Source organism: Aythya marila (assembly GCF_965140915.1).
Source record: "Aythya marila genome assembly, chromosome: 23".
Classification (NCBI taxonomy): Eukaryota; Metazoa; Chordata; class Aves; order Anseriformes; family Anatidae; genus Aythya; species Aythya marila.
In genome coordinates this window covers 5,565,558-5,588,642 of record NC_139064.1, presented here as the reverse complement: position 1 = coordinate 5,588,642, position 23,085 = coordinate 5,565,558, and the positions used below count along the sequence as shown (strand labels likewise).

Below are 23,085 nucleotides of genomic sequence, written 5' to 3'. Positions count from 1 at the left end.
ACATAAAGTGAATGTTTCCAAGAAATGGGGAGCCACGCATGTGGAAATCCCACACCATGTGAGCAAAGACCAGGGCGAGCTCAGAGAAAGGAAAACCAGGGCACCAGCCTCAAACGACAGGGGTTCTAATATAATTCCCTTTTTTCCTTTGAGTTCTTCCATGACCAAATCTTTAAAAGTACCTGATGGGAATAACATCCTTTGGGATCTCTGGGCTTCAGCTTTCCCATTAACTCTACAGAAAATGGTGAAGATGATGCTAATTTATTGGGGTCTAGGAGCTCATGCAAGCAGTATCATGCAATGGCTGGACAGTTAATGGATATAAGGCATGAACAGAGAGTGAGGGAATGGAGAGCAGCCAACCTGGGGCAAGTTCCCAGTCTGGCAGTAGGTGGTATGATGTGTGCTGGGGCCTGCTGAGGGCTGTGGTTCCTGCAGTGGTTCTGGGACATGGTTGCTTCCAGGACAGTCCCCAAATCTGACAAGCAATTGATGGACTGCGAAACACTGGGGCAGAGAAGTACAGTAGGAGCTGTGGGTTCAGCGATGAGTTTGTTATACTAGGGTACCTGCATTCCAGAGGGCATGGGAGATGAAGGACTAAGTTGTCCCAGCACAGTCTACCTTGATGAAGGCATATAAAGGCTGTCTGAAATGGGTCCCAGTGCCATGACAAGGTGACGTGACTGAAGAGCAGCTGGTTGATGAGATGGGGAAAAAGAAGAGTGGGACAGACTGAGGGAGGGAGGGAGGGACAATTCCCCCAAGTTCCGCTGATGCTTTAACAGTATAGCAACATCCTTCTACATTAATGGCTATACCATACACATTTCTGACTGTTACTTTGAGGGTGACAGAAGAAACAGGTCTTTAAAAAAATAAATAAATAAACAACAGCCTATATCACCATAAAATTACTAAGCAAAGGCCTGCTTACTCTGTGGTCTGGGCTCAGCACAAAGGGCAGGCAATACACCTGCCATGGTGCTATTCTTAGGAATTTTCTCAAGCAAGCTCATCAGCCCAACCTTCCCCAGTTTAGCCATAGCTGAACCACAAAATGTGGCACTACAACTGTACTAGGTTGTGAAGGTGTTTACTGGGCACATGCAAGCAGCTACAGGCGAGGCTAGGTTACATATCTGCTCTGCAGGAGGTTGCACTAATGCTTGCTAACACTTCTTCTCGTTGGAGAGCTAGGGTCTGAGAGCCACCATATGGTTATCATTGGTACCGGAGGAGCATGTGGCCAGGACATGTGTAACTCACATTTTCCTCTGGACCACACTCAGCCTGCACTTGTTTATTGTGGGGGTGGGACTGGAAAAATCATTGACTCACCATCAGGAACAAAACATTTAAAACCTTGAGCTGAAAATGACTCTTTTTTAACCAAGCTTTTCTGCTGGTGCACAGGAAGGAGAAGAAGTATTGAGTGGGAAAGTCTGTGGGCTGTACAAGCAGGAAGGGACATGGCACTGCTCTGGCCAGTGTCAGGTTTCTACTCCAGAATTGCTCTAATCTATACCTGGTTGAGCCCACACAGAAAAATAAAGAGCCACGGTATCTCTGTTCCTCAAGCCATGTGTTTTAGATATCATTGCACTTTGAAATGTTTCCATTCCAAAACGATCTGACCATGTATCTCAACCTGCCCACCAATCAGCTAGGATCTAATGATGTGGACAGACTCTACAACTGGCCCATACTGTTCTGAAATGCAACGTGATGGGAGGGGGGGTTGTTTAAAGGTTTAATGTGGAATTCCGTGCATTGCAGGTACAATACCCAGCTCTGCTGAGCATTTACTGGCAACTTTGTGAAGTCATTTTGCAGCTTTGTCCCCCAGCTTACCTGTGGTACTGGATCAAAGTTTGCAAAGCATGTGTAGTTCTAACAGTGTTTTTATGATCTACAACAGAAGAAAACAAACCTGTAGAAAAATCAAAGACATAAAATGGCTGTGAGCAGAAAGTCCTCACATTTGTGCAGTGCTACCCTCTGCCCCATCCCACAGCTGAATTCAGCAGCTGCACTTGGGTCTGCTTCAGTGAGGCTAGCTGAAACACTCCTCTACTCACAAAGATCCTGCAGATCTAAGGAGGCTGTGCTGGGTCTACGATCTGAGACAGGCTTAAGCCTGGGTTCTGCTGCATCCAGTTCCATTTGCCACGATGTGTTCTGCCAAGCTTGCCTGAGCACAGGAGAAGCTTCCAGTTCCAATTCTCAGCTCTGTTCTCTTGCCTCTTTCCATTCTTCCTCTCTCATTCTGCTGCCGGAAAACACAAGAACAATGGAGATTAGCCAGATCTCAAAGGCCTTTCAAGTGTTTTCCAAAAAGCACGAAACCTCTGCCTCTGTTCCTTGCTGACGTCACGCAAAGCCAGCTCTCCCCCACCCCACGCTCTCCCAGACATCTGAGAACAGTGAGTGCCTCACATAACTGAAGGGGGTTCCTAGCCTCAAATCTAACAAACAATAAGACAACTGAACATCTGGAAGGAACAGATGCTTCTCGGATCCCTGGAGAGCGTGTTTCAATGTGCACTTTATACCACCCAGGGCTGCCTGCCCATGGAGAGGGGGAAGATGGGTTCCTTGGCAGAACGGCACCCATCAGCCATGAATCAGAGCTGTTGGTTCTCTAGTACGTAGGCGTGTTGGTGGCTCACTGCAAAGAACAGCTACAGATTGAACTGCACTGCTCACCTGATGACCCTAACATGCACAGCAAAGACAGGCAGATCGTCACAGCATATTTGGATCAGGCAGATTCAGGAATAACTAGGAGGAAGCTGCTGGCTGAAGATCGTGCAGACAGGCACGTACAGAATCAGTGGGCCAGATCCAACGGCCCCGTAACCCTACTCTTCAGAAATTATTCACTCTCAACTCACAGTAGGGTTCACAGGAGAATGGGTTTGCTTGGTTGGGTCTGTGAATTCTTCAATCAGAATGAATAACACAGGTCTGCAGGTGAAACACAGAGATTAAACACTGGGTTCGACACCAACACCACTACTGGGGCAGGAGCCTCTTGTCTCCTTTTGTAGACCAAGCACAGACAGGAACAAAATACACCTGTCCTTTAGCCACGATAACTGAGTGCCCTTCTCAGATCTCCTATTTTCTCTGCCTAGCACCCAAAGGAGCAGGAGGCGAGCAGCAGCACAGACCAGCCTCAGCTGCCAAGGTTCTGTGGGAAGGACACTTTGAAGACTGGCCCCGTGCTATTTTTGCAGCCCAGCCCTGTGTATCTGTTTTTCCAAGTGCCAGATAAACTTCAGTCAGACCCTCTGCGCTCTCACCTTTGGAAACGAATGAGTGAGATCATCCCTGCTGGGTGAGAAGGGGAAGACCTGTGCTCAGAAAGTCCCACCTACAGGCAACAGGGAAAGCAGGAGAGAACATAGCCAGTGCCACAGCCTAGTCTGTACTCAGCTAGGGCGAGCCCCAGAACTCCAAACTCATGGAAGTTTACAGTGCAAATCCACAAGGCATTAATCCAGTTCAGTCACTTCCAACACAGTCACTAAGCTGCCAAGCAGCAGCATAGGGAGTTACATAGAAATAATCTCAGCCCCAGCTTCTTGTGGCATCATAAATTGCCTGTGTTGTCAGTCAGCAGAAACCTGAGATGAAATTCTTTCCTTTGCAGTTAATTATTTCCAAGTCTTTGCAGCCTTTGCAGAGCTGGTGAAAGGTGCCGAATTGACAGCCCTGAAGAAATAGGCTTTCCATTTGTCCACGGAGGTAGGGAGAAGTGAGCGAACAGCGAGGACTTCAGCCTGCTCTGCCAATGTGCTGCAAAGCTTCTGCTCAAGTTGGACTACTCTTACTCCTACCGGTCCATGCTGAGCAGCTCTGTTGCACACCCTGGAAAAACCATGGCCTCAAACTTATGTAGCTTATTCATAGGGCCAGACCCAACGTGAATTTTACCCCATGTGCCTGGCAGCCCTCTAAGCCTCCTCCAGACCCGCTGCTGACGTTTATCATGGCCAGGTGCAAATCTTCTTGCACTGGCCTAGAGCCACGAGACAAGCATGTTTTTAAGAATTTCACCCTCCTACCAGACAGTGTTTTTCAATATTTTGCATTAAATCTTCTGCTGTATTTGATTAGCCTGCAGCAGCTGTTTTCCACTCTCACAACAAATCATAAATCTATAAGCTTATGTGTGAGAGACTGTCTGTGCCTGAGAATGCATGTGTCTGAGAAACCGTGTGGCTGCACAGCTGCGTATGAGCCCATACCTGAATGTAGACTTGAGAGAGATAGGGCAAGTCAATGAACCCTCATACATAAACAAGTTTGAACCCATGTTGCAGGCCATACGGTAAGGCAGGATGGCTCGTGTGTGCAAACGTGTAAGAATTCCCACTTGGATAATGCAGACAAATTTGTGTAATTCTGAGAACATGAGAATCCATGTTAATAAATACTTGACTGCACTGATGTGAGTTCATACATGTGCATATGCTTCTGTGAAGGAGAGTTTTAACATGAGCATGTACAATACAGGAGCATGGGAATATCAGAGCACAGGTAAATGTGTCGTGAAGCCCTGGAGATGCACCCACTACCATGCCCAAAAACATGAGTCCATGTGCAGTCGTGTTTGTGATTGTGTGTACTCAGTCAAGAACTGCTTGTTGTGAGGCCAAGATCCTCTGTCCCATGGCCAATTCAGATAAGGAGTGCAAATGGCTGAAAGAGGAGGGAGGGGAAACTGCTACATACATTTAAAAAAAAAAAAAAAAAGCGTTATTCAAAGACTATAAAAGGCAAAAGTTTGGATGAAGGAGAAGAGAGAGAGTTGCCAAGTTGTTACAGAAAAAAAAAGAAAAAAAAAAAAGAAGGAGCAAGCTGCTGCCAGGTCTTGGCACGTGTGCTTTTACTTGTATAAATCAGTCACTCTAGACCTATGGTAGTTCTTGCTGACAAGCTGTCAAGCTCCTTGGCTGAGGGAATAGGGCATGTGCTTTACATGCACTTACAGAATAGTAAACTGTTATTAAAAGTGGAAAAAAAAAGTCTGATTTACTTGTGGTTTTGCCTGCTCGGCTGTATTATCACAGAACAAATTCACTCGTGCATGGAGTAGTCAGGGTGCATGGAAAACTACAGGCTAACCTCCCTGTGGAAGCACTTGACCTCTTAAGGGGATAGGCAGAAACAAAACATCTCCAGGAATGAGAATGTTAAATGAAGAAATGGGCTTAAGCCACAGAAATGCTGTGTGGATTTCAAACAGCCCAAAGCACTGGGGGATGTGGTTCACCCCTGCTTTGAACTGGACAGACACCTGTGAGCGTCCCAGCCTGACGCAGGAGATGGGGAAAGCACCTCTAGGCAGGCTTAGCTCAGGGCTGGGATCGGGCCCATTGCCCCATAAACCCCAGGCTCATGAGCTGGGCCCAGAGCAGAGCAGCCAACAGTCCTGGGCTGCCTGGGGTGCAGGGACGGGAGGAGAAGCCTGCTGGTTTTGATGACAAGGGAAACCAGGAGGCATGTGCTTTGTCTGAAGGCTGCTGGACCACTGGCATGAATGGGCTTTAGACAGCAGGAGATAGGAAGGATAGATGTTCAGCTTAGGGGAAGAGAAGGGAATTAAAAGCAGAAAAGCCAAAAAAGGATTTGGAGATGTTACATGAAGAGAATAAATAGATAATTGTCTGTGGAAAACCTGACCAGACTAGTTCTCTCAGTATTGACTTTGCATTTAAGTATAGCCTCATCTCTGCCTTCCCACGTTACAGAGCATTCAGCCTGTTTTATCACTCAACAGGCAGCACAAATGAAGGCACATAAATAAATACAGGCACGCACCAGTCTGGACGCCTTGCCTGTGTTACCCCACCAAGCACCACGCTGACACTCATTCTGACAACCATCCAGAACCTCTCAGCCTTCTCAAGGCTGATGTCTGCTTTTCTAGTCTATCCCAGACTAACTCAGTTTGGGCAGTAATATGGCACCCACGATGTCAGTCCGCACACCAGACTCTTAGGAAACAAGTTTGTCAGGCAATTCAAACTTAAAGGAATAAAAAGTGGAACCCCACAAAGACAAGAAACTTTACATTGCGGTTTGTGGCAACACTTCCAAGCTTTGCTTGGAATACAGAGAGTTTGATCGTGCTACTCTAAGACCCACAAAATGCACAAAGCATCATTATCAGGAGAGACCGACTCTATCTGTATGTCTTTGACTGTATTTCTCAGTTTATGGGGTGCCAGGCCTCTGCTTACCTCTGGTGGAACCTGCTCTCATCTCTCCACAGGGCTGGTTTGTCCTCATTAGCAGATTTATACCACTCTCTGAGTGTTACTGCTTATTTGTTGTAGTCCCATTTGGAGGAAAATGCTTAGAAGATGAAAACAAATTTAAACATTATTAATATATATATATTATTTAAACATTATTTTTAAAATCACCTTCTGCTAACAGAACTAAACAAAACCCAGCAACTGCTGCAGCCTAAATCTCAGCCCAGACTGAGATCTCATTGGAGCATGCAAGCAGACAAAATGCCAGTAATAATCCTACCACTAACCCACAGGGAACACAAGTTCTTTGGGACACAGACTGTGGGTACAATGGAAGAAAAAGCCAGGAAAAAGAGATGTTTGTGTGGATTTGTAGCCTAATCAAGCACTCCAGGTTTCCAAATCACAGCTCCTGGCCCCAGCTGATGGACTTGCTGCCTTGCTAGCGAGCCTTCAGCACATGACCAGAACAACACGCAGGACACTTCGGGATGGGTTTTGCTGCTGAGGTCTCAGGGCGGATCGTGGGGAGAAGGTCAGGCTTGTGCAAGACTTGTATGTTAAAGTAGGTCACTGATCCAACCTATCCATTTAGGGTTATATGCCTTACTGATGACTTCAGCATCTAACTGTCTTGACAACACCAGCGAGGAAGCACTGCTGCCAAAACATTAATGGATCTAGGGCAAAACTCAGCCCCAAGCAGGAAGCCAGTGCAACACCCAGGCACCTTAACCACATGCAATGCTTAACGAAGATCTGAAGTGCATATAAACAAAATGAATCGTTAGCAAGCACGTTCATAACACCATGTATGTCCCTGTGTGGTCTCTGCAGTTACACAGTGGTCTGCATCCAAAGGGTTCGACAGCCTCTCTAAATGTTACTGGGGATCACTGCAAGTCCTTTGCAGATGGGGACAGTGAGGCACAGAAAATACCCACATAGCAAACCTAGGGACAGACTCTTGCCCAAACTGTGACTTGTGCAACAAAGAACTGTCACTGGATGCCATCTAAAAAAACACAGGCTCTTGGTTTTTGAACAATAACAGCATACACCCAAGCCCAAGTGAACCAAAAAAGCAAGTACAAACACCTCAGTTGTTAAGTGCATAGTTACCTCAAGTAGTTTATTTTGGTCTTCTTTAAAAGGAGTGGCTGTGAACAAGTCATGGGGCATGGGGGATTAAAGGAAGGGGGAGTAAGAGGTTAATTGGATTCTATTTGGAGAGGGATTTACGTTGGCTGAGTTTTTTCAGTCAGCAGCGCATAGTGGAACATGTCACTTGTAATTGAGCTAATGAAACACCTCTGGAGATAAAAAAAAACACAAGCTAAATTCAGACTTGGCTGAGAGAGTTGAAGTTCATTCACTACAAGGTTATGGAGAGATGCAACTGCTTTGTTTAAGGACAGTGGACTGGAAAGGTAACAGCTGAATCAGTTTTACTTTGTGAAATCTGTTTTTTCTCACTCAAGGCCGCTGGACCAAGGGGTAATTAGGCAGATTGTTTTGCTAAGGACACTCTTCCAGGACAGGAATCTAAACTCTGCCAATATGGTAATGCGATTTAATAAGTCCAGCCTCTCTCCTGGTCTAATGATATTATAGTTGTTTTCTATAAATAGAACACCAAGGGCAAGCACTTTGCTCCATGGTTATGGCAGTGGAACTACACACGGCTTAGCTGAAAGAGGGCTGCAAATTCCTGGCCTTTTTGATGCACTTTTACGGTGGGTTCCCATCTTCCAGCACAGTTCCTTTCAGTTTTTGTAAGGAGAAACAAGGGATTGTTTTCTAGTTTTCAAAGCTATTACAAACCCCCTCTGACCTAAAGCCAAACTACCAAACATGACTTGAATGCAAGTAAGGGAATACTGGTTTCCCAAGCTTGCCAAAGGGCTAAGCCAGAGTCCTGCAGGGAGCTGCGTCTTCTTTGTGAAAAATGTTAGCGTATGAAAATACCTTTTCTTCCAAGTCAGGAAAAAAAAGGGCGCTTTTAGAAAACCATTACTCCACTTTTTCTTAACCCCAGCCTCTTCTTCAGGAGTTTAAGAATTGAGTTAGCTTTAATGAGAAAAGAGGATGTACTTGACACTCCGATTAAAAAAAAAATCGCAGTACTGAATTTTATGCAGTTGTACAACTAATGTTACAGGCATGAGGACCTCAGTCTTGAAGTGCACTATAACACTTAGGCGCCAATCTCACAGCTCAAGAAACCCTGAAATGATGTGGCTGCATCCTGTGTAAGAGAAAGCCATAACAGCACGTAGCTCTGCATAAAACACTAAGTTACTGCATGAGAAGGCAGAGTGCAGACTTACGGCTGTAGTCCCTGCATAGACTGAGATGGCAAAGAGATCCTGGAGGCTGTGTTTTTTGTATGCTGCTGAGAGCGATACTTGTACAGCACAAATTGCCTTCTGCCATTTAAATCTTCCTGCTGTGGTTGATTCTTCCCTCTTCTGATTCTTCCTGCTGAGGTTGTATTCCTCCTTCTCTGGCTTTAGGAAGGAAGAGCAGCAGACAAGTAGCTGCTTGGTCTACTAGCCAATACCTACAAAACGGAATGTCTCAAGTTAATGAAGGTATCAAAATAGCCAAGGTGCTGAGGGAGAAGAAAATGTACCCTGGCATGTCAAGCAAGTTGCATTCTGTGCTGTTAGGTCCTTTGTGTCTCCCAACATCCAGCTTAGAGTCTCTGTGTTGGACAGCAAACAAAAGAAAAGCTTTTTCAGAACACGGGTACCGCAGACCCACTTTGCGACGGGAATTCAGGCTGGAGGGTTTCTGGCATCATCGCTAGGAACAAAGACAAAAACAGATCATGCCCGTTTACAGCTCTGCGGCTGATTCAGTGAATTTGTACAAATGGCAACCGATGGGGAAAAGGCCCCATTGCCACTGGTTCAGCTGCCAGTTCTTGAAAGAAAGGAATCCGGTACCCTCCCCCAAACTGCGCTGCTCCTATAGCGCGGAGACAAAGAGGGGCAAAACCAGTAGCAAAAAAACTACTTAAAACATCACAGACACGGAAAAGAACGATCTCCATGGAACAGCTTTATTGTACTGAGGGCTCTATAGCCACTCTTTTGATCAGAGCCTTACGTTAAAGGCTATCTGTCCTGGTTTATAAACTGTATAATATCTGCGGAGCCAAGAGCTTGCTATTTCACAGTAAGTACTATTAATTGTTCTGGTTATCACGTCGTGCAGTTTGACCTAACCTACTGATTTCCCTCCACTCCTGCCGCAAAACATCCATCACTTTTTAAAGGGTTACATAAAGCTGCACAGAAAGGTTCTGGTTTGTGTTAGCTTGATTGCTATAGACTTTAATAAAGCACCCATCACAGTTGCCTAGCCACACAATAGATCAAACTCCTATAATTCTTTTCATGTCTCCAGAGGGGAAGGCTAAGCAAAACATAAAACTTAACCTCCCAGTGCTTTATTACTGGCCTGGAAAGATGTCAAAGGCCATGCGAGCTTTCACTCTTTCCTCGCTCCCTTACAAACCACAGCAACAGACCAAGGGAAGAAAGCAGGGAAGGCAAGCACGGGCAGTGAGATGGCAGCATAAAGCACACTATTCACGACACCTAGCAGCACACCGAAGGTAAATGTGCAAAAAGACAAGTGTAAACAAGTGGCATTTAGAAACTCAACAGCTAAGATAGGTAGCTTTGAGATCATTTTTTTTCCTCAACACTAAGATTACATGGGATGAAGCCACTTGTCCAATGTCAACTTGTGGCAAAGCTGGTAGGAAATCCTGTGCAAAGGCTCATCACATCTGACTGTGCACGTAGGACTACCGAGTGTGCTATATTCTGTGGGTTTCTTTGGCACTTTGCTCACTGAACCTGTTGCATGCAGGGTAGTAAATTCACTGGATGACTCACAGTAGCGTACACATCAGTGGGATGTGTAAGAAACCCATTTTGTGTGGGAGCCTCCAAAATCTGTTTCCTCCTCTCCCAGTGGTAGCAACAAGCTGGAGGCTCCTCTGCATCCTACCACTCAAGGTGGAAAAGGCAAGGATGAGCAACGAAACAGGTTTATGTCTTATTCCCCATCTCTTCTTGAATGTGCTGCTCCCTGGATCAGCAGGAAAAATACAGGAGGAACAGAAAAACCACAGGCTTTCTTTGATAAGAGATCCACCTTGGCATTGTTTTCAACATCTACCTCACAATGGCAAATTAATTCCAGGAGGTTAGCTCATGTCTGCACTAAGCCTTTAATGGTGCTGTACAGTAATTGCATCCTGCCTCTACCAGATGGATCACAGAAAATGAGTCAGGTACAACTCCTGTAACAATAGAGGCAGGACTTGGGCTTTGCCAGTACAGCCAGCTGGACAAAGAACTTCCCTGTGTTTTTTTTTTTTTTTTTTTTTAATGAAAAATGAATTCACGTACTACCAAATGGGTATTTGCTCTAAGGAAGCATTCCTCTCTGAGACACCAGATGCTGACCGCGGGATGTGCTGCAGCCATGTTGCCTTCAGTTCCACTCAAAAACATCTGAGCGCCTGCCAGATGGCAAGTGGAGGAAACAACGTGTATGCCAACAAGTATACGTGGGCCTTCACCTCAGTGGGAATCAGTGACACTGCAATCGCAGTACCCAGTGTTGCAACGTGTTGCAGCTTTTTAAAGGAATTTTAAAATAGAAGGAACTCAAACAAAATTAAAATGTTGAATTACCTCACTGTCAGATTTTAAAGAAAAAAAAAAAAAAAGAAAAAGCTGCAAGTCTTAGAAGATAAACAAAATTCCGCCTCTAACACAAATAGAATTTTTAAGAGCAGTTTATTTCTCTTTTCTTCAAGATTTTTCATCCTGGGCTTGTGCTCGCTTTTGAAAAAGAGGCAGATCTGAGCATTTTTTATTTTAAAACATAACAAGTCAACCCAACGCCACTTCTTTTTGTTTGGCTCTTTCTTTCTCTGTATTAATTTCAATTCAATCAACGAGGCAGTTGCATAACTGTTGTTTGTAATTGCTGTCACGTCAACCTTGAAACTGATCACTGTAACACTGAAGTTATATAAAAGGTTTTGTTAGGATTTTTGTTATTTTTCTCGTTTAAATTGTGGGAAGATGAAGTTCAACACTACAGAGATGTTTTGGTTTTCCAAACTCTGGTGTCTATTAATCCTGTGCTTTGGTGTCTTTTCTCTCCAGTTATTTTACACAGTGCAGGGCTCTGTTTATGCACAGAAAGTCTCCAAAAACAGTTCTGTGCACCCCAGTAATACACAGGATATAAAATACACTGTGCTGAGTCAGAGAAGCAACTACCAGAAGTAAAGTTCACAAAATGGGTAAGCTGTTAAGGGATAATTTAAACACATTTCTGGAAAGGCCGAATATTTAAATGCTTAAGTGGACTGGGACTGTAATTTACCTTGCTCTTCTGAAGCCAGTGGACTGTTACCCTTCAGCAATGTAGTAGCAGACCCTGAGGCATTGTTTCTTCTTCTATGCATGTCAAAATGCCTTCTTCATTTACCTACATAAAAATTATCCTGGAATTGAGTCATCTTCACTTGCCTGTAAACACAGCATAGTATCCTTGCTCCTCTCCCAACACTTCTGTTCATTCTTTGACTCGGAGGTGTACTTACCTGGGAGACGTCTCCCCTGTCTGCAAAGAATTCAGATGATCCATTTTACCACTAGTTTTCTGTTTTTCTAGAGATTTGAGTGTCAGGGACATACTCACAGATATCTTGGGTTCAAGATAGTTTGAAAGCTATACTGCACTGCAGTCTATCAAATAATTTAGGACTGTATTTTTTTTAGTGTAAATGAATACTGCCCGTATTTATTTGATGTTACTTCATGCTTAACAGTAATCTGTAATTGACATTGGCTTTTCTTAGAAATGGTCTGGAAAATGTCAGTCTACGTGAAGAAAAAAATAAAGAGAAAACTATACTGAAGTGCCATTCACATTCCCCTCCTCCAAAATAAAAATATCTCAAGACCACAAAATATGTCTGCTCCCTTACGATGAATATCTTGGCCATAAGTCCTGCCTTTCTGTTTAGGGATGAGCACAGGATCACATGAAACCATGCCTCTGCTTTTCACCCCAAATGCAAGAGAAGTGTGTAAGGACTAAGAGAAAAGCGAAGCGAGGTTCTTGTGGAGTGTCAGGCTAGTAACCTGTTCCAGCCAACTGAGAATCAACCAAGAAAAGCATAGCAATACCGGCTGTAGGGAAGCAGCAAGGAAAGAGTTGGTCAATCGATGTTTTTATATGCTTCTTGTTCAAAATTCTTTCTGCATGAGCAAATACAGATTGTGCATGCGCGCGCGTGCGTGTACAGGGGAACAAGCAGTACTTTGTGGGAAAAAAACTGTTATCTTCTAAATGATGGAAGTATTACAAAACACAGGACCTAAGCATCTAGTTTTATACAAGCATATGGAAGACTGGGAATGCAGTTGAGCCAGATGCAGCGGATGTATTCTCAGAGATACTCCCACGTAAATCCAATCAGAACTATGAAGAACAGTTGTATCCAAAACAACAGGGGATCTAAGAGTCGGTGACAGCAGCATAGCCACACAAATTAACATACAGTTGGGCAAAGGAGCTCTCTTATGCTGAGATTGCTAACTTCAAAATTCTGATAGAAGGTTTAAGTGAGATATACAAATAGATGCCCCATGAGCTGCTCTCATAGCTTCACCAGGAGACTGACTGAGATGAAGACAGCTCAGGATCAAAGATAAATGCAAGCCTTTAGAGTAGTTTTTGAACATATGGTTTTCACTGGGAGTTTGTGGCCCGTTTCTAAAGGATTTGTGAAAGGCAAATACAAAAATCAGGGCTACTATCAGTAAGTGCTCGTTGGCTATACAAGTGGATCCATATCTTCCCTGAAAAGTGTTAACATATCCAAAAATCAGAATAATTGAAAAACTACTCAGAAGAGTTCTGAGCTGTAACTGATGTACACACTTACCCCTGCTCTGCTAGCTCATGGTCTCACAGCAATCTGCGCTCTAAGAATGGTGATGACAGACTTCTGCTCTGAACTCTGGAGATGCTGCATGCACAAGCAGCTTGGGAAAAGCGCTTTATACATGATCCAAGGCAGGTTCCTCTAAGCAGCTCCATTTTCACCAGGGTATCACATACGTAGGAATGGTGCAGTACGCCCTGGGAGAGCGCTGTTCCCTGCTCTACTACGTTCTCAGTAGCTATGAATTCAATCTCATCTCAGCTGCTTTCCTTTGTGCAAAAGAAAGGGTACTTCATTACTGTCAGGAACAAAATGCTTAAATGCTGTAAGTAATCCACAGAAAATCTTTGATAGTGTACACTTGCTTTGTTAAGGATCTCTAAAAGATGCTTCATGCTAAACTTAAACATATGGCTGTGCTTTGCAAAAATCCACTTCAGTCACCAGGCTGAACCTCGATATCCATCAAAGGCATGCAGTTTAACAGTCCTGCCTTAGCTTTATGACAGTGTATGTTCATATACAGTCATACAGGCTTTAGATTTGTAATGGTCTGCTAAACATCACTGCATACTCCGAACTGCAGGCTGTCTTCAAAGCAAATGAATTCTTTCTTTTGCGGGAGAACAATGGAGTCAAAGCCTGTACATTTCAAATTTTAATTCTCTCCAAAGCTTTCTCCAGATATGTTCCCTCTTCCAATTATGCTTTTGATAAAATACTTCTGTCCCTATACAAGGTCCTGAGGAACGCAAGAAATTGGAATTTATAACTCTCAACCCTCTCTATCCAAGGTTCACTGTGGCTGCTTACGCTGCTCTGTGGAATGCTTTTCCATTATTGATTTATTTATTTATTTTCACTCCCATGTCAGATGCTGAACACAATTTGACTCCTAGCGCATTAATCATGTCAGCCTGTTTGTTATTCATATAGGTTAATGGGCAGAGTTATAATCATTTCAGCCAAGTAATTACAAAACTTCCATTTTCCTACCTGTGCCCTAGCTATGTGTTGATCCAGCCGGCATTCCTGCTCGGTCAGACAGGTGGGTCTGTAGGAGGCAAATTAATTTAATTGCAAGGGTTGCCAGAAACAGCAGAGGTATATTTTAAATCCCATGACTCTTGGCTGTTTTATGACTATTTTGAAGCGCATGGCTGTGATCACGATGACTCTGTCTACTGTCCTTTTTAAACATCTTCTCCTTTGACTAATTTGATTAGACTCATTCTTGGCTGGCTTTCCATCAATAAAGCCCCGCTCAAAAGATGGCCCCACCGCTTTTGCAGAATGCAGCCTAAAAGAGAACATTAACAAAAGGAAATGTAATAGACAATGGAAAATTAAACAATGTTTACTTTACTCTTAATACTCTTTACTCATATAACTCCTCCAATCGTTTAGTAATGCTTGGTCTGTTTTAAACTACCTTTCCTCCAAAGACAGCTTGAGCAACTGTGAGTTCTCCTCATATTCAACTATTTTGAGACTAATTATAAGCAAAAGTTATAAGAGAATGTAGCTCTAGCAACAGGACTGCACCTTCTTACACAGGGTCAAGCCTTTTGTACTATAAGACAAAGTCTGGTGTAGTTAAAGAACGACACAAAGCAAAGATATACTCCATAAAACATTAATATTTTAATGAAAAATCTTAGCTTCATGTTTCTATCCAAAGACACTCAAAACTAGTTTTTCTCCCCCCTTAATTTTGACCTATAATGGGACCAGTTTGGATAATTTTTTTTTGTATTTTAGAACATTTTTTTTTAAAGATTAAACAACCAGGCTAGCAAAAAGGTACCCAATACATACTTTTCTTATATCAAACAAGCTAGTATTTCAATACAATGTAACTATACAGAATATATACAGTACACATATGATCACAAAGCAAACACTACAGGCTCAGAACAGATTTGAAAAAACATGATATTCACATTGATTACAATAACTCTAAAAATGATTGTAACGTTGAAACGGCACTTAGTTTACAAAAAAAGTCACAAAAATATATATAGCCACCAAGAACTATGGTTCCTGAAAAATACTAATAGCCAGATAGTATTATATAAAATGTGAAGTGTATTTAAACATCGTATACATTAAAAAACAAAACCAAAACCAAAAAACAATTCTGTTAAGTCAATAAACATGCCAAGTAATCTAGCTGTGGCCAGCATCAACAAGAGAAGCTGTACTGTGGATGAGATGACGACTGGATATACGGCTGGTGACCGGAGACTGGCACAGTTAAGGGGGTTTCACTGTTACTAAAATGCACAAAGAAGCCCAACAATAATTTAATTCACATTTTTCCTCCAGCTTTACTCTTTCCCTCTTCGGGGTTTCACCACAGGGCAGCACCTAGAGCAAAGGCACTGCAGGAACAGGGCAAAGAAGCTGTCCAAGAAATTTGTGTAGCCAGGGCTATAAGTCAGAATATCAAAAGCATGCATCAGCGAAATGAATGGTTAAACAAAATCACTCCTCTGGGGACTTCAGCAACCCTCAGGAAGACTGTAGGTACAGTTGCCACACAGGCTGGCAGCACCAGAAACTAATTCGGCTCTTTTTTATTTTTTTTTTTAGTGCAACCAGATTTGTAGTAGAGACCTGTGGGGCACTGAATTACTGTGATAGCACACATTGAGTTAACAAAAACCCAGAGCAGTAAGTACTGTTGCATTAAAAAAATTTCACATTTGCTTTTTATGGTACATTTCCTCAAATACTCTGAACCGACTCTCCTCACTAGGGACCTCTGATGTGGCTGAGGCGCAGTCTGGCCTTGAACCCTCTTATCTGTCATCAAGATGCTATGGAATTTATTATGTCCGTAATTGGAGATGAGAACCCTCCGAAGCTGGGTTTCACCTTGTACGCAAAATTCGAACTTAATCGAGCTGAATGAAAATTAGCTATTTTCCTTATTCTGATGGTGTGGAAGTTGCAATGGATCCAGGAGCAACGGGCGCTCCCACATCTGCATTTTCTCCATCCCTGCAGGGTGCACAAAGCTCCCGTTCTATTTGCATATAAAATGCTTCATGGTGCGTCTCAGAGAGAGACTGGCAATAGTCTCAGTGCTCTTATATCCTGGGGCTGGAGGGGGAAGCCAGCAACCAAGAAGCAACTGAAGCCCTCATATAAAAACTTTAAACCATAGCTTAAAAACAATAAAATTTTATCCCGTAAGGGACATATAGGGATCATAGTCTTATAAAATATATTTTACTGCATTGGCAGCTAGTACTTTTTAAAAAAGTTTAAATTCACACCTTTTAGACTCAAGATACATGTGAACCCAGAACCATTTTCAATAACCTAGTCTACTAATCTCTCAGTATGAGAGACTTGACTACACTATCTGCGAGCCTGACAACTGAACTCAAACTGTAGCAAGACAGACAAACCATCAGGAACACACATCTTTTTTTAATGTGGTGTAAGAAAAGTGACAAGCAGTTCTGACAGGGAGCTTAATTTGCTGAATGTGAAGGCATCCCCATGGATTTCCAGGGGAGTTGTGCTATATGTCTGCATCAAAAAACAAAACAAACCCTTACAATTTGGCCAAATCTCCCACACAGCTAAAATCGCACTTCTTTTTTCTTCTGCTTATTGTGGGGAAAGAAATAGCTTCTGAATGTTATCCCCTCTCCTGAAACACCACATTCAGTCAGCAAAAAAAAACCAAAAACAACACAACTTTCCCCTGCTTTCCCGTTGTTCTCATCAGACATACTGCACAGTATGCAAGGGATAAAGACCCCGATCAGACTCCAAGAACACGGGACCCCAGCACACGGCAGAATCTTGCTAGTTCTGTGGTAGTGAAGGCACTCTACTTGCAAAATAAATGGGTGAGGAAAGGATTTTCCACTGAGTGCAAAGAATGGTGCTGCATAGAAGGATACACAGAAGTAAAACACATTTACGTCATTGTGAATGAACGTGGAGACAACTCACTGGGGCAGAAAGTGCCGCAATGGGTCTTACAGGTGGGTTTTTGGAAGAAATTCTCAACCACTTAGAAGGGATGGGAAGATGGTGAAAGGATCGGAGCATCTCACAATACACGCTGGGAGAGCTGGGACTGTTTTGAACAGAAGGCTCGGGGGACCTTACTGATGTGTCTAACTAATGGATAGGAGGATGAAAAAAAGATGGAGCCAGACTTTTCTCAGTGGGCACAAGCTGAAATACAAGAAATTCCATTTAAACACGAGAACATTTTTAAAGTGACGGTGGTCAAACAGTGGAATAGACTGCCCAGAGAAATCACAAAGCCTCCATCTCTGGAGACATTCAGAACCTGACTGGACAAGGTCCTGAGCAACCTGTCCTTGCTGTCTGCTGCTCTGAGCAGGGGGTCTGGACCAGAATATCTCTAGAAGTCCTTTCCAATCTTCCAATCTCAACTATTCTGTGATCCCAGTCATGCACACCTATAAACGCAAACCGAATAACTTAGGGCAGGTTTTTTTTTTTTTTGAGGGTGGGGGTAGATGGGGGGAGTGATATGAAAATGCAGTCCAGGGTTCAAAATGCTCTGATAATGTATTGAAAGAACCTTTAGGATTAATCCCAAGTGCAGTTTAAGGCAAGTTTCTTCTAGTTTAGTTAGATATCTATCTAATTGGAATCCAAGTATTAGCAACAGAGCTTGTTTTATGATGTCCTATGTTTTTATATCTCTCCTGTGAAGAACACCAGCATTCCAAAGAACTGAACACTTCCAACAAGTTAGGGAGGAGAAATAAAAGGGTATTTGTATTTAATTTGTGGTAAGTTCTATGGAGAAAAGAGATATTAACAAGAAACAATTACAAACAGGGAAGTTAACAAATAAGCCTAAAACAAACAAACAAACCCGCTAAGAACTCTATTGCCCCTGCAGTGAAATGAGATTGAAAAGTGAGAAAAAAAATATCAGATGTTACACAGAGATTACAAGGCTGAAAAGATGTGTAACACTGCAACGGAAAACAAAACCCAAGACTTGTCTTGTACCAAGGTGTTAACAGTTAATGATACTCATTTCTTCTCAAGGAAGAACAGATTAGAGCTACAAAGTTGTTTTTTGTTCTTTTTGTTTGTTTGTTTTTTTAAACTTTTAAATTTTCTCTTTGGTATTCAGAAGGCAGTTTGCCTTCTGACACAAAAATTTAAGTCTTTTAAAAATCCAATATCCAGATATGTCTGTTCTGTATTTGCACATCTCCTCACCAACAAATTTCTTAGCAAAGTAATGGGTGAAAATTACCATATTCTAATAGAAGATTATGCCCATCTACATCTGACCTTTGAATATTACACCTAAACAGTCTGAAACTGTTTTCGTGTAAGTATTTCTTGCTACAAGAATTGCAAAGGATTCTTATATACCTGGAAAGATGAATAACACTTATCACAAAAAAGAAAACCCTATATTTGAGTTCAGTGTCATAGCCCTATAAGTCAAGAGAAAACTCAGAAAAAGGCATCTCCTTGTCTCACTGGCTTTTCAGTTACAGAAATCAGAAGTGGAAGAGAACTGGTCTTTAAGTTCAGCCCATCAAAAAGACACTGGACCGACTCACAGTACAGTATCCCTAAAAAACAATTTCTCTTTCAAGCCCTTTAAAGAGGTACAAAAGGTAGACAGCAAAACTGAATTGTAGCAGAGAACTTCTTTGCAGCATGTTTATAAAACACCCTTCGAATCTGGTGGTGAAACTTCACTCCAGTAACTTGGAAAGGATTGAAATCCTGACTGTTTTCCCTCTATTTAACTAGTATGTTTTGTACCTAAAACACAGCAGAGAAGAATTGTTAAAGTCACTGAAACCCTTTAAGCTCTTTCCAAAGGGCAATAAGCTTTTTTCTTTACAAAAGCTGGCTATTAGTAGAAACAACTCAGACCTACAGAGTATCAGAGCCACCTAAGCTAACTGAATACAAATTGATCTTGCAAGATAATATGACTTTTGTGTCTTCTGTTTCTTCACGAGCAACCTTTCTCTATCGGTTTCATTTCCTCCTCATGTTTGCATAAAGCAAATCCAGATAGAAAACAGTAATTTAAAGTCAAGATTCAAAACTAAAGGAGTATATCATGCCTTTGGAATACTAAGATCAAGTAATACCTACTCTCTCAGCATGTCATCTGTAGGCTATAGGCATTTGGCATCAAACACCGACTTCAGAAGCAATTAAAAAAATCAAAAACCTCCTAATGTATTTCCTAATTTAGCTTTCAAAGCAGTACTATAGCCCAAACAGCCTCAACAAACAAGAATCACTGCTCTGAAAATCCCACACCCTAAATTTGAAGCTTTTTCTAAATATGGAAAAAATGAAATTGCAAATCTTTCAATTTATTGCTTACTTGAGCTGTGTATGTAGCTGGAGTAATGGCCTTTAATAAACTGAGTTGGCAAGGATTTAAAATATTTTGAAACAGGAACAATTCATCACCACTATATAGGCTTTCTGTAAACAACCCCCTGTTGGGTTAGAAAGTTGGCCTCTGAAGAGAATAAATTGCTTGTTTTGTCCAAAAACAGACTAATAAAAATCTCAGAAACTATACATGCATATGTATAAACAAAAAATGTGCAATAATGCACAAAAGAGCTCATTTTTTTCCCCATCTGTAAACTCCCTCTAGTTAGCTTTTGGAGATTAGTAAAAATACAGTATTTATGACAGGGGGAAGTGACCAGAACTGCAAACAATCTGGCCAAGATTTAAGAATTTCACTTCGGGAAAACCTTCATTTTCATGCATGGTTTCCCTTCTACAGAAAGATACAGTCATGAGATATTTGTCAGGCTTGTGTGGATATACACTTCTCTATCCTCCTCAGTTCATTATGCATCACTAGAATTTTCCTGGCCATAGTATTTCCATGCCTAACCTGAAACAGGCAAATCCAGACAGGCTATTTGATCAAGCAGTTTCTAAAAGGACTGGAATATAAGAAGTAGGAATACCTGGCATGACATCACTTGGTTTGTCAAAACTGATTTATCTGAGATGAAAAGGGACAATGTGTTTTTAAGAAGTGTGTGACTGTTAGTTTCAAAAATGCTTACCATTTCCAAGAAAAGGGTTACAGTAAGCGCTTTGAAAAACAGCAGGCACAGTGATAGGAAGTGTCATTTTTTATGCAGAAGATTAAAGCATCCACTCAAAACTAGTCAAAGATGTTCAATAATGATTTCCAATGCATCCTTTTGTTTGTCACTTTAAAAAGGTTTCCTCTGATTTCTTTCCCTTAACCAGAGGGTCTGCAGAAGCAAGAGAAACTTAATGAGCTGTTCTAACTGTGGAAGAAGAAATAGTTAAAGTGATCTGAATCAGTTGTTCTTCTTTAGAAGTGTATCACAGCTTCCATGATGTTCTGACAAGATCTTTTTGTGCATTCAGTCTTAAATATTTTCACAGAAGTGATCATTCAGTCATGAAAAATAATGTAACATCTGTTGCAGTTTTCTGTTTAAAGCGTAGCTTACAAAGTAAAAAAGGGAAAATCTCCCCACTTTTGTTTAAAAAAAATTAAATTAAAATGTACAGGACCAAACACAGGCACTTTCCAAAGAACAAAAATGAAACCAAACCATGAATTATTCAATAGTAATAGATGACAGCTCCGGTTTCGGAGGGTCACCTGCGGTTGCCTCAGCAGTGGCGTTAGTCTTTGGCTGCTCTGGCACATCTTCTTCCTTCTCTGCCAACCCACCCAGAGACCCCAAGGGGAAAGTGCTTTCACAATTCTGAGTTGACGAGACCTGTGAAATGACAGGCATTTGGACAGAAGAGTTGCTTTCAAAGCCATGCTCCCCTAGCTCATACTGCCCGAGGGTCTCTTCTTGTTCCTGGTTTAAGTAGTCCGGTACTAGGAAGTCACTAGAAGAGGGGCAAAGGACAGAAGAGAAAAGTCACTTCTCACACAAACATTGGAGGTATCAGTTTCTTTGCATCAGTTACATCACACAAGCTACATACTGCATTTAATAGAGAGCAAATACTCATTTCACACTGTTCTAAGATCATCACAGCATACTTCACTAAGCACTATAACCTGGTTCTCATTAAAACACACAGAAAATTTTATTCAACAGCATCTATTTTGCATCGCTGTGCATCTGTATTTCTTACACGGTAACTTATTATTTAGGTTGTACCACCTTGATGAGAATGAAAGTTAATGACTGGAACATCAAATGGCACTAAAAAGATCACTGAAAAAAGGGAGCACTCAACCTTTAAAAATAGAAACAAAAATGAGTTCAGCACTGGCAAAAATGTGGGCCTTTTCCACCCCTGAGATAAGATCCACCCAAGAAACAGTAGGAGCACTCAAGAGTGGACAGGCTATAAACAAAAGTTTGAGGCAAGGAAGCACAGGGTCTGCTGCAGGTACAAGGAGGCTTCCAACTACAGTGGTGTTTTGTGACATGGACACATCATACTAGTGTGAAAAGAAAAAGAACTTCATTTCCTCCCCTGATCCACACCATTTTAGTTCCTTCTGGACAACAATTCTAAAACTTACTCTTACCAACTGCTGGTTGAGTGTATCCAAAATCTACCAAACTCTTAAGTAGTATTTGCAGAGCATGAGCAATAAGGAAAATAAATTTTCTTTTCAAATGTTCAGCACTAGAAATGTAACTTTCTACTGAAGCAAGAAGTTATTTTTTTTATATCTATATATGCATTTGTATGCTTTGCTTCCTTTTTGTAATCCATTTAAAAGCAGTAAACTTATTTCAGTGGCAGCAGCATTCACTGCTTCAAATCCAAATTAACAATCAACTATGCTAACTCTAGTGTTTGTAAATTCAAACTAAAGGCAGGCCTACAGATAACTAAAAAGCTCGTACTTCTCATCTGTTTGATGGCAGCAATAAAGTGCTTACCACAATCATGGCATCATCTCTTAAGAGTTTTCACTCTAGTTTTGGCACAAGCCCTATGAACAAGAACTGCGTAAACCCACAGATTTGAAGCACTTGTACTTTTAAACATTGTGCTGGAAAAACAGTGACTGGCTTTCCTGGTTTGTTTTGTAATTCTTTCATCTTACATCACTTCTAAGATAATCAAATAGGAAAAAAATGCTGAAATGTTTTGTAGTGGAAAAAGCATAATGTCTAGAAATCATGAGGGATAGCCTTGTAGATGCTGTAATGTTTACAATATATTTCCTTTGCACTTCTGAAGACAGATGACTCACACACAAAGCTGCACCTTCTCTATAAATTTAAGGGCTATCTTGATCCAATTCCCTCATCCACTCTCCTGTTTTGCTATATCAAATTCCAGTGGTTACAAACATTTATTTAAATAGGAGAGCACAATGCTAGCCTGATATCACAGAACACAGGTAGCACTTTTTAATAGTCCTTAGTGAAGTGCATTTATGAAACATGCCAAGTCTTCTGGGCCCTGATAAACAATAAATATTTATTTATTAATTTAGCATTTAGCAATATGTTACCTAGAAAATGAAAAATATAAGAGAAGGTATGGAGTCATGCAATCTTTCCACAATACCTACCAGCAAACAAATACTTAAAATGAAGTCACAGGTCTATTTCTTATGTAAACAAACAGGCTGTGTACAAGACTTTGGATATTACATCATTTACAGAACTCCACAGATAGCAAAGGATAAAATATTGTGGCTTAACACCATTAGCCTGTCCATAGATACTACTGAAAAGAGACATTAAGTAGCCTAGAAGCAGCTTCTGCATATCACTGGATTCTTCAATGCCCTCCCATAGAGTTTATACACTGTAAAACAGATCAGATATAACA

General features: G+C 41.7%; 2 protein-coding genes across 10 annotated transcripts in view; both read right to left on the bottom strand.

Annotated features, from left to right (window-relative positions):
* Positions 1–14,559, bottom strand: part of LOC309886769 (uncharacterized protein) — a 36,522-nt gene extending 21,963 nt beyond the window's left edge. For 3 of the 5 annotated variants that reach the window (XR_014318983.1, XR_014318984.1, XM_082777965.1), the window contains exons 1-6: positions 14,263–14,559; positions 13,267–13,535; positions 8,606–8,838; positions 6,258–6,372; positions 2,085–2,275; positions 1,858–1,936 (exon numbers count right to left, since the gene is read on the bottom strand). Coding sequence is in view for 3 of the 5 variants with exons in the window: in XM_082777965.1 (XP_082634091.1) it covers positions 1,858–1,936; positions 2,085–2,169 (164 nt within the window). In the remaining 2 variants the exon portion in view is untranslated. Of the gene's footprint in view, positions 1–1,857; positions 1,937–2,084; positions 2,276–2,712; positions 2,974–6,257; positions 6,373–8,605; positions 8,839–13,266; positions 13,536–14,262 lie in introns of all 5 variants that reach the window. The other 2 variants (XM_082777964.1, XM_082777966.1) reach the window with 2 other exon arrangements.
* A 327-nt stretch (positions 14,560–14,886) lies between these two features.
* The window catches only part of ZBTB44 (zinc finger and BTB domain containing 44), a 41,443-nt gene continuing 33,244 nt past the window's right edge, over positions 14,887–23,085 (bottom strand). For 4 of the 5 annotated variants that reach the window (XM_082777808.1, XM_082777810.1, XM_082777811.1 and 1 more), the window contains exon 6: positions 14,887–21,165. In XM_082777808.1, the coding sequence (XP_082633934.1) occupies positions 20,883–21,165 (283 nt within the window). In that variant the 3' untranslated portion in view covers positions 14,887–20,882. The remainder of the gene's footprint in view (positions 21,166–23,085) is intronic. The other variant, XM_082777812.1, reaches the window with a different exon arrangement.